This window comes from Schistocerca americana, chromosome 2, assembly GCF_021461395.2.
Source record: "Schistocerca americana isolate TAMUIC-IGC-003095 chromosome 2, iqSchAmer2.1, whole genome shotgun sequence".
Taxonomy (NCBI): domain Eukaryota; kingdom Metazoa; phylum Arthropoda; class Insecta; order Orthoptera; family Acrididae; genus Schistocerca; species Schistocerca americana.
The window spans coordinates 1,020,557,998-1,020,570,310 of record NC_060120.1 but is presented as its reverse complement, the minus strand read 5'-3'; the positions used below and the strand labels follow the sequence as shown (position 1 = coordinate 1,020,570,310).

Below are 12,313 nucleotides of genomic sequence, written 5' to 3'. Positions count from 1 at the left end.
CATCAACAAAGAACTGTTATTTCAGTTATGTGCAATCAAAGAAAAATTTCCGAAACAAATTATGGTTTATAATAAAATTATGAAATCAGTGTATCTTTTGAATTCAGACTTCTGAGCTAGTGTTTACATTGGTCATTTATTATTTTTAAATTTACGTATTATTTATGCTAAGAGATATAGTAAGTTTTGCACTGCAGCTCACTTATGAGTGCTGAAAAAATTTAATTGGAGCAAGTTGTCAAAGATGGCAAATTGTTTGTTGTATTAGGGGATCTGGCAAAATATAAGAAAACTGATGAATATCTGTGTTTGTTGTGGTATAGGCATTTAGGTATTGCTAAAAAGTTAGTCACGCCGTTATGCTTCTCCTTGTGCCATTCTAATGTACATGAGAGAATCCTTGGACTGAAGAAAGCAGAAATGCTGGTGGCACTGACTGCTAAAATTTGAGTAGTATGTGGGAGTCTTTTAGTACTGGGTGAGGCTTAAGCCGTTCAGCATAGCGGAAGTGCTGAGTGTGGCAGTGATGTAAGTGGGCCTTGCCCTATGTCTTGCGAGGTGCTGGTGTTCTCTTGTCACATTTGATTTCAGTGCCAACTTCAGAACGTCCATTTACCAGTAGGAGCCCTGCAGTAAGGTTAAGATGGTGCAGTGATTCCATTATATGGAATGACGGGAAAGTGTAATACAGTTCAGTGAAGTATGTTTGTGGCGGTATGATATTAATTTATTTGGAATGCTCAGGCATCTATCACAACCCCTTGAACTCTAATGCTAGATGGGCAGGAGCACCTGTGGTATAATGGGTGGCTGTATTTCATGTTTAATGTTATTTATAGAAACTGTCATTTAAAATATCTAGATGTGTACTGTAACTTTGATGATATGTCTTCTGAATTTCCTTAAAAACTGACAGCATGGTTTTTTGTGTGTGTGTGTGTGTGTGTGTGTGTGTGTGTGTGTGTGTGTGTGTGTGTGTTTATAAGGTGCCCCTCCTAAGAGTCATCAGGTACATTTTCTCTGGTGTTTCAACAGATATTTGCAATTTTGTTTTTGCAGTGTGTAGCTGAAGTCACCTTAGACGAAAACTGCTCATCACGTCTTTTGTGCAGTGCCCGTTGTTGACAGAAAGCATTGGTTTGTTTCACATTATGAACAAAATCATTTTTAAAGTGGAATTTAATGTACACATTTGATTGACTGGTCCCAAATAATTAATCTATTTCTGTGTTTGTTTTATTTGGTATGTATTAACAGGGACATTAAAACACAAAGTGTGCAGCAGCTCTGCTCTGTCGCTGTCGGGGTACTGGTTATTTTTCCTGCACGAAAGACGTGGTGAGCAGAATTTGTTTGGGATGACTCCATTGCAAAAATTACAATGGAGCTATCTACGAAAACACCAGAAAAAATGCGCATTATGACTCTTAGGAGGGACATCCATTGTATTGTAACAGTGTAAAGGTTATTTTTTACAAAAATATGGAATTAAAAATTGATATTTGACAACCTCTCTGTGGTATTTGCTCTGGGATTGCCAGCCTCTGCTGATTAGGACTGCGCAAGTGAGTTGCAAAGAGTTTGTTTACAAATAATGTGTATACGTAGCTGGAAGTGAAACATTCTGTCTGTTGATTGTGATTCTAAGGAAAGAGGTATTTTTTAATGCGACAACCACAGTTAAAAGAGATTGCTGTATTTCCCAGAAGAGTGAGTTATACACATTCCATGTGAACATATAACAGTAGAAAAGCTTCATAATGTATTTTTCATACAACAGTCCGCACTCCACTGCATAATGCAGGATTCATTTTGGAAACAATTCCTAGGCTTTGGTTAAGCCATTTCTCCATTATATGCTTTCTTCTAAGAGTACTAGTCCAGGAAGCTTTGCAGGAGAGCTTCTATAAAGTTTGGAATGTAAGAAAAAGCTATTGACAGAATTGAAGCTGTGAAGAAAGGGTAATGAATCATGCCTGGTAAGAACATTGTCCATGAAAGTGAAGATTCTGAGTTTGTGTCCTGGATCAGCACACAGTTTCAAATGCCATTTGAATACGAAGCTCACTTGGAAACCTGTGTCTAAACTGTTCTCTGAAGTTTAGAAACAACAACAGGTTCGAAGTTCTGCTACAGTTGTTGGATCTCTGCAAAGGAAACAATGAAAGGGGGGAGGTTTATAGAGAAGATTTTGTAATTCTTGTATATGTATTGTATAGAAGTTGTCATGTTAATTTGTTTTTCAAGCTTGTATCATATCGATAAGTTATAGTCACTGAACCTTCGTGTTATCACCTTGGTGTTGAAATATATATCCAAGGTTGCTTCCCTTGCTATTAATGTAAGTTGGAAATTGTCCAAACTTTATTACATTTGAAATTTAATTATCAACACCTTTTAAAAGTATTTTGGACAGTATGCAGTAGAGTCAACAATTGCGTACTGTTAAGTATCCTTTTTTTATATGTAGCCTAAGTTTCTCCTGTATGTTAAAGTAGATAATGAGTTAGTATTGATTTATAAATAAATGAAAAAGCGAATTTATACAAATTTCAATCTGATAATTCATTTAGCAAAGCAGATAGTAATATCAGCTGCCACTTGTTAATTAAAAGTATCTACTGTATATATAAAGTGCAATTACCATGCATATTTTTGCAGTATCTTTCAGATACCAGCCATTCTGTAAAATGCAAATGTTTGGAGCTGCTGGGTGAATTAGTTTCTATAAGTTCTGATGCTGGAACTATACAACCACTCTTGAGACTTGTTGGGGACTACACCCATTGTGAGGAAGCTCGTGTCCGCAGCGCTGCCTTCAATACTATGGTGAGCAGATGTTGCTTTCCTTAATGGTTTACTATTATTGAATTTCATTTAGATCATCAAAATGTGTGTAAGCTAGATCCTGTTCTCATAATGTAATACTGAGAGGAAAGCAAATTGGGATTCTTGTGGAAGTTCTGTACTCCCTAGCGCCCCAAGAAGCCTGTATTATTATAACTTGTCTCTATCAACGTCCAAGTTGTGTTGAAGATTTTACTCTCTCTCTCTCTCTCTCTCTCTCTCTCTCTCTCTCTCTCTTATATACAGGGTGTCACATTTATCTTGACCACCCTAAATAACTGTTTGTCCAGGTGCAAATTACAAATTGTTTCTAGCAAATGTTCTTTAGCTGTCAGGGGGACATCAAAAAATCCAGAGGATTTAAATCAGGAGACCTAGCAGGCCAAGTAACTGTTCGTCCTCGACCAATCCATCTGGCAGTATGCCTTCGGTTCAGAACGCTACGTGCATGCTGGACATACTTCGTGTTGATACCACATAAGCATTCTGGTTCTTAGCAGCATTTCATCCAGAAGAGGAGGAAGAATTCATTTGAGGAAGTTGGCATACCCTGTGCCATTTAGACTACCATTGATGAAATAAGGGCCAATAATTGTAGTACCAAGCATCCCACACCAGACATTAACTCTCCATTGACACTGATGTTCCACCTGTCTAAGCCATCGTGGGTTGTCGTTGGACCAATAATGCATGTTCCTTGTATTTACCTGTCCTTTGTTTGAGAAGGAACATTCATCGATAAATAGAATATTGGAGAAGAAGTTTGGGTTGGCAAGGATTTGCTGCTGTGCCCACTGACAGAACTGTACATGATTCTGGAAATCATTCCCATGCAATTCTTGATGTAGGTGTACATGGTAAGGATGGAACTGGTGACGTGTAAGAATACAGTGTAAACTGGTTTTAGGAATGCCAGTCTCGTGTTCAAGCTGTTGTGTGCTCACATGTGGATTCATAGCAACAGAAACAAGAACAGTAACTTTGTCAGCTTCGTCTGTGCGAGTGCTACGACGATTGCGTTGTCATGGGTTGAAACTTCCCATTTCCTGAAGCCTCTCAACAAGACGAGAAAACATCTGTCAGGAAAGTGGGTTCTTGTCAGGATATCGCTCTCTGTACAGTTCCGCTGCCTGCATAGCATTTCGCCTACCTTCAACAACAACAATAAAAGAAACATAATGTTGATGCAGTTTGTAGGTAGGGCAGCCTGTACTGTATGACTACTCTACACAACAATATTTAAAAGGACTAAACTACTGTATTTAATGTACAAACATTATTGCAATTACTGTTCTGCTAACTTACATTCCCCATAGATGAGCAGCATTTCTATCTTCTCTTTGTTGGTGTACATTCTACTCACAGAACTCTTCAGCTGACAATGGTTGACAGAATGATGGGTGGTGTGCATTCTACTACATTTTTCCCCTGTCAACATCAGCACATGGATGTGTTCCATTACCGCCAGTACCTGCACTAAGCGCTGGGAGCGTCAATGTCAGTGTTAAGTTATGTAATTAATAATGTTGTGTTTCAGTGAATGGTACACTGTGATACTTTTTTTAATAGGTCTGTAGGAGAGCAAATGAATTACTGAATAAAAAATACAGGGTGCCATTTTAAAAAGTCATACCGCTGTTCATATCTTTGTAAAAAAAAAACAAAGCTACTACGAAGGCAATCATGCTGATTGATGTCCCCCTGATGGCTAAAGAACATTTGCTTGAAACATTTTGTAATTTGCATCTGGACAAACAGTTATTTAGGGTGGTCAAGATAAATGGGACACTCTGTATATTCGAAATGAATGTAAGATGTACATACATTTAGCATTTGAAAATTCAAAAGATGAGTTATTGGACCACATAGTTGGTTGTCTTGAGTTCCTTACATAAAATATTCTTTCGCTGTTGGAACAGCCAGTATTCATTTTTTCCTTAAAACTTTGCAGTATGAACCAGTACAATCGAAATGAGGTTCTTCATGTCTTTAATAAGTATCACTGAGTACTACATGAAATCTTATAAAATATATGACAGCTACAACTGGTCAGTTGTAAATGCAGGGAAGATTAGGGCTTATGAGTGTATGTCTTAATTTTGCTACTGTGAACCAGCCACTGACACATACTCCTCAGTGAACCTAATATGGCCCAGAGCATGAAAACATAAATCATATCCTTTTTACTTATAGTGTGTAGATATTTCTCCTGCCTCCATCCAGCAGTAGCTCCACAGAACTAAGTAAATGGTATCTGATCCTCCAGAATATTCTCCATTTCTGGTAGGATAATTCAAAATTTGTCTATTCAGAAAGCAATCATTGTTGAATAATTATTGTTAATATTGTTGCTCTTGTTACTGTAACTGTAGTAGTGTAGTGTGGACATTGTAACTTGGCAGATGGCCACAAGCATAAATAAATGAGAACTTAGATGCCCATTAACAGGAAAGAAACTGTTTGGGAGAAAAAGCCTCACCTCCTTCTCACAATGATGGTACACTAAAGGCTGGTTCACACTTGACGAATAATTGAGTCAAGTACCAAGTGATTCAGTAGCTCTGCTTGAAAGCAAAATAGCAAGTATGTAAATACACATTTGCTCTTGATTTAATTGGCAGTCAAGTGTTGCGTGTTGTCAAGTTTGCACTGCAACGCGATTCAGAGCGCGAGAGCTAACCAAGCCATACATCTTGCTGCAATTGTTGCACTTGAAGAGGTGGAAGTAAAAATTGAAACTGCAAGGAAGAGAAAGACAAAGTGAGTACTAAAATGGAAAGAGAGTTGCATGGAGCATCCATTGTGCTTCTGAAAGAACTCACAACTGAAGACCCAAAAGAATGCTTTTCAGCACTGAGGATATCGGAAAGTTGCATCAATTTTCTATTATAAGAAGTGTGTAACAAAAAAATGGCATACAGTGACCTACCACAACAAATTCACTCATAAAATAGGAAACATATTCAAAAAACAAGGCATAAACATTGCTTACAAAACAAACAGTTCCATACAAAAGCACATCCCAAAATTAAAACCAAAACTAAACAGATACCAACAATGTGGTATCCATCAGCTCAGTTGCAGAGATTGTGAGAAGGTATACATTGGAATAACAGGCAGGACATTTGACACAAAGATATTGTTGTGACTCGCCGATCTTTCAAAGTGCCGCCGTGCAGTTACGTGCGTCCTCTACATGTGGCGCTGCCTGCCAGCCACGCAGCAGCAGTGCCACCTAAGCGGCCAGCCAGCCAGCGGCCGCTAGACTTGGACTCAGTTATGATTGGACTGTTAAAGTGTACACACGCCTCACTCTGTTACTTGATCTGTGACTTTCATGCATTGCGTCTTTCTTGAAATATATTTGTTCAACTTGAAGTTATTACTTATTGGCGGCGAGGATGGGATTTTTCTTTTCCATCGTTGACCCACATGTTTCCGTGGCTACTTTAGAGCAACTATTGCAAGGTCTCATAGAACAGCAAACACTTCTCACAAATGCGATTCGTGATTTCATCGTGGCATCAAATACAGGGTGTCTCTCATCGTTGTCTCTACCTACTTTTCCTCCTCACAACGAGACGGCGGAAGACTTCTTGGCATTTCATGTCACGGACGAACAAACATTTAAGTCTCTGTTCCTTTCATGGGTTTCACCTCAAATGTATCGGTTGTTGTCGCAATTGGCTCCTTTGAAAGATCCTGCGTCTTTGTCCTTTGCTGAAATGTGCTCACTTCTGTCCGTCATTTTCAAAAGCAAACGCATGTGGTCACCTCTTGTGTTGCCTTTTATCGTTGTCAAAAACAACCGAATCATTCCTGTCGCACTTGGGCTGCTGAACTTCACGGCCTCAGTAGAAAGTGTCAGTTTGTTACTGAAGTTCACAAAGAATCCTACGCTTATTCCATGGTATGGGATGCTATTATCTGATCGGCGCCTGACAGAGAAGTTAGGCAACATGCCCTTCAGTTGGCAAATCTGACTCTAGATGAAGTCCTATCCATCGCTCAGTCTTTTGAAATTTCTCGCGCCGCTGGAGCGCAAATAGAGGCATGGGGTGACGTTGGGGAAATACAACCTCTGTGTGATGTTGACGAAGCGTGTGGCGTGTCCCCGCCGGCCGACGTGGCCGCAGTACGCTCCCAAGTGCAGCCTTGGCCTTACCAGAAACTAACCTCTAAGAAACTGCTGCAAAATCCACAGCAACTTCCTTCATGTCCGCGGTGTTTTACGAATCATTCACGAGACAATTGTCCACAACGTTGGGCCGTGTGTCACAAATGGAAAAAAAAGCATCATGTGTCATCCATTTGCAAATCCGACTGCATACATGATGTTCATGAACATGACACTGATTCTGATTCTGTGTTGTCTGTCAATTGTACTTCTTTCCTTTCGGGGAAGTTATTCCTCACTGTCCAAATACTTGGTCGAGATGTTCGCATGCAGGTGGGTACTGGTTCTGCTGCCACTATCATCAATTCTCAGATGTATCTTCAGTTGGATTCTCCAATCCTGTCACCTGTCACTAGGCAATTACGGACTTACAATAAACAGAAGATTTCTCTCTTGGGACAGTTTGATGCTGAGGTATCTTACAAATCTGTCGTTCACACTGTTCCCATATTTGTGGTTGACCATAGTAACGCGGAGAATCTTTTTAGTTTCGATGCCTTTTGCGTTTTTGGGTTCTCCATAGATGACTCTCTCTGTCAATATCATCTCTGATGAAATTCCTTATGCTCAATTGGATTCCTTGTCGACGACATTTTCGTCCCTTTTTTCTCCTGGGTTAGGCCGTGCAAACGACTTTGAATCTCGTATCACGCTCAAACGCACTGCTCGGCCTAAGTTTTTTTGGACTCGGCCCATTCCTGTGGCCCTTGGTGATCAGGTCAAATGGGAGCTGGATCGTCTCACTGCTTCAGGGGTCTTGATTCCTGTCACTTCCAGTGAGTGGTCCTCTCCTGTCATTGTCGTTGCTAAGCCAAATGGTGATATTCATCTCTGTAGCGATTTCAAAGCCACTGTAAATGCTCAATGCCTTATCAACACTTACCCTGTGCCATTCGGGGTTGCCAGCAACCCTGCTCTCTTTCAGCGATTCTTGGAACAATTATTGCTCACTGTCCCTGGGTGTATAAATTACCAGGACGACATTGTTGTCACTGGCTCCACCACTGACAAACATCTTCAAAATCTCCGGACACTTTTTCATGTCTTGCAGACTGCTGGTCTTAAGTGTAATCTTCAGAAATCAAAATTTTTTCAGGCATCTATCCCGTACTTGGGGTTTCAACTCTCTCGGGATGGTATTCGTCCACTTCAGCAAACTGTCGCTGCGATCGATGCCATTCCTCGCCCTACATCTGTTAAGAAACTGCAGGCCTTCTTGGGGAAAATAGCATACTATCTCAAGTTTTTACCGTCTGCTGCTTCGGTGGCTCAGCCGTTGCATCGCCTGTTGCATAAAAACGTGCCTTTTCACTGGTCTGTGTCATGCGATGCGGCTTTCCAGAAATTGAAGACTATGCTGAAACAGGCCCCGTGCCTGGCTACTTATCGACCTGGCCAACGTCTTGTTCTTGCCACGGACGCCTCTCAATACAGGGTCGGTGCAGTCCTTGCGCACCGTTTTTCTGACGGTTCTGAACAACCCATTGCTTATGCCTCCAAAACGCTCACGGATGCCCAACAAAAGTATTCTCAAATTGAAAAAGAAGCTTTGGCCATTATTCATGCTCTTCATATGTTTGGTGTTTTTCTCAATGGATCCAAGTTTCATCTTGTTACAGATCACAAACCACTCGTTTCCTTGTTTCATCCATCAACGTCACTTCCCGACAAGGCTGCACACTGCCTCCAGCGTTGGGCTCTTTACTTGTCTCGTTTCAATTATGAGGTTCATTTCCGGCCGACGGCTCAACATGCGAATGCTGATGCACTGTCTCGCCTTCCCATGGGTCCTGACTGGCATTCGATAGGGACAAACTTTTGTGTTTCCACCTGGATGTTGCCGAGCAGCGGGTTGTGGATGGGTTCCACCGGGGACCAGCTGGCGGCTGCTATGGGTTCTGACCCTACCCTCTCCTGGGTTTTACACTGTATTCAAAAGGGTTGGCCAGATCGTCCGTCTGCTTAGACTTCTGACCCATTGCGGAACTACTACAATTTGCGTTACCACCTCACGGCTAGGGATGGTGTTATCCTCCTTTCCACCGAAAATGCTTCGCCGCGTGTTGCGTGCTTCAGTCTTGCGCCTCCTTCACCAAGGGCACTGGGGTGTCTCTCGCACAAAATCTCTGGCGCACTGTCATGTGTACTGGCCCGGCATCGACTCTGAAATCGCACACATGGTCGCTGCCTGCTGCCCTTGTGCGTCACAGGCCGCCGCCCCGAAGTCATCTTTGTCACCGTGGCCTTCGCCTGAGAAGCCCTGGGAGTGTATTCATGCTGACTTTGCGGGACCTGTTTTAGGTACTTATTGGCTTCTCGTTATTGACGCCTACTCTAACTTTCCTTTCATTGTCCGTTGCATGTCACCTACCACCGTGGCAACCACCAATGCTCTAGCTCGCATTTTCTCTTTGGAAGGCCTTCCCTCTACTCTTGTTAATGATAATGGTCCACAATTTGCCTCTTCCGATTTTGAGGATTTTTGTGCCCGTCATTGGGTCATGCATGTCACGGCCCCTCCGTTCCATCCACAATCAAACGGTGAGGCTGAACGACTGGTCCGCACATTTGAGGCTCAGATGAGGAAACTCCTGACTTCTTCTGCTGATGATGTGCTTCTCCAATTTCTGGCTTCTTACCGTTTCACCCACATGGGCGACCACAGCCTGGCTGAGCTCTTACATGGCCGACAGCCCCGCACGCTACTTCATCTTCTGCAGCCTTTCACCTCACGGCCATGGGTGCCTTCGCTTGGCCGGTTGACCACCGATGACCTTGTATGGGTATGGGGATATGGCAGGCGACCAAAATGGAGTCCTGGCTGCATCTTACGACACCTTGGCCAACGTCTGTATGAAATCCAGACGGACACGGGTATTGCAGCGCGTCATTCGGACCACCTTCGGCCTTGTGTGGCGGCAACGCCTGTTCTGGATGCCGCTACACCACCTTCGGCTCTACCTGACGCTCGGGATACTGGAATCTCTCATTACTCACAACGCAGTCCTCTCACCATCGTATCGGTGCCAGCACAAGAACTAATGCCACCAGGAGACATGCCCAGGCAGGAACCAGATGACCATCACCTGTCGGAGCAACTCTACTCGCCTCCTTCTCCTACGGACGCGGACACATCGCCCATGTCTCCTGTTAAAACAACCAGACTTGCCGCAACAGCCGATTGGTGCACAGGGCCCCAGCAGATTCGACCCCCACGTCTCCTGTCATCTTGACCCGTTATCATCGGGGACACTTCTGTCCGTACGGGAAGCCTCCTCCTCAAGACTTTACGGCCAGTCAAACAACACCTATGGACGTTAGTAATCTACAGGCCACCTCCATCAAGACCTGTGCAAAAAATTCAATGGGGGGGAAAAGTGTTGTGACTCACCGATCTTTCAAAGTGCCGCAGCGCAGTTACGCACGTCCTCTACATGCAGCGCTGTCTGCCAGCCATGCAGCAGCAGCGCCACCTAAGCGGCCAGCCAGCCAGCGGCCGCTAGACTTGGACTCAGTTATGATTTGACTGTTAAAGTGTACACACGTCTTACTCTGTTTACTTGATCTGTGACTTTCATGTATAGTGTCTTCCTTGAAATATATTTGTTCAACTTGAAGTTATTACAGATATAAAGAACACATCAGAGCATTCAAATACAGTACTTCAATAGAATTACACACATACAATAATCTAATTTAAAAAAGAATATTTGTGAGCCAAAGACAAAGTAGTGGACATGTTATGTTGACAAGACTACAAAACACAAACATCAACACATACTTGAAGTACAAAAACAAACAGAATACAGTGGTGTGCATAAAAGTGCGTTGTGAGAAATGCATAGTGCTGCAGAACATCTAAAAAGTAGAAGAAAATTATCGGTGTCTAACAGCATACCCTGATGTAAGCGAGAAAACAGTCGAAAAATCACCATAAGTACAAACCAACCTATTCGTCACGAACTGTTTTTTGATCTAAAAAGCAAATCAAAATGTAAATAAACTTAATTACAGACCACTGATGATGCTTTATCTCAATAAAGTGAAACACGTCTGGTGAAAAAAATCGTTGCTGGATCAAAAATACCCTCATGAATTTTGTGTCTGTTTTGCAGTACTATCAGTTGGGACAGGAGAAAATCATTTTATTTTGTAGCCAATTTCGCTGTTATTTTTGGCCAAATTTGGTATTATTTTTTTGTCAAATTCTGTGTTACTTTTTGATGAATCCAGTGTTTTTCTGTGCAAGATTCGGTGTTGCCCTCCATTTTTTTTGCTAAATTTGGTGTTACTGTGTTTGCTAAAGTTTTTTTTTTCCACTTTCAGTGTCTTTTGCCAGTTTCAGTGTTTTTTGCCAATTACAGGTTTTTTATGCCAGTTTTGTTATTTTATTTTTCAACTGCATATTTTTTCTCTTTTTTTTTTGCCAAATTTGACATTATTTTTTGCCAAATGTGGAGCTATTTTTTGACAAATTAGATTTTATTTTCTGCCAAATTTAGTGTTATTTTTTTCAAATTTGGTGTTATTTTTTCAAATTTGGTGTTATTTTTTTAAATTTGGTGTTATTTTTTCAAATTTGGTGTTATTTTTTCAAATTTGGTGTTATTTTTTCAAATTTGGTGTTATTTTTTCAAATTTGGTGTTATTTTTTCAAATTTGGTGTTATTTCTTGCAAAATTTGTGTTATTTTTTGACAGTTATTTTTCGCCATATCACTACTATTTTTTGCTAGATTTGGTGCTATTTTTTGCCATATTCAGTGTTACTACTTTGCCAGAGTCTTAGTTATTTTTTGCCAAATACTTTGTTACCTTTTTTGCCAAATTAGATGTTCCATTTGCCAAACATTGTAATATGATCCATCCTTTGACAAATAAATTGCTACAATTAATACTAAAATGCTATGTTTCTTAACTGTATTTTATATGTCTAGTTCTATTTAGCCACATGACAGCATCTGTGTCTGTGAAGTATATACTTTTATATTGTCATAAATATTGATCATTTTTACCTTGCCTGCATATACTTAATCAGCAGATTTGTTCAAATGAAAATGATACCCTGCAGGATGCAATATTTACAAAAAAAGTGTTGCTTTTATTTTGTTTGCAGCTAAGATTGCATGAGCGTGGTCTGAAATTAGATCCTTCTGTCTACTCAGAAGTGTGCTTGGCTCTCAAAGATGACTATGAAATTGTTCGACAAGTTGCACTTCGTATTGTGTGGGTTCTGGGACAAACATATTCAGAAAAGTAAGTATGCAAAATCATGCAGCTGTTTATGTCA

General features: G+C 41.1%; 1 protein-coding gene across 1 annotated transcript in view; it reads left to right on the top strand.

Moving 5' to 3' along the window:
- Nucleotides 1-12,313, top strand: part of LOC124596391 (integrator complex subunit 4) — a 108,005-nt gene that overhangs the window by 42,404 nt on the left and 53,288 nt on the right. The window contains exons 5-6 of the mRNA XM_047135516.1: nt 2,662-2,829; nt 12,140-12,279. Coding sequence (XP_046991472.1) covers nt 2,662-2,829; nt 12,140-12,279 — 308 coding nt within the window. The remainder of the gene's footprint in view (nt 1-2,661; nt 2,830-12,139; nt 12,280-12,313) is intronic.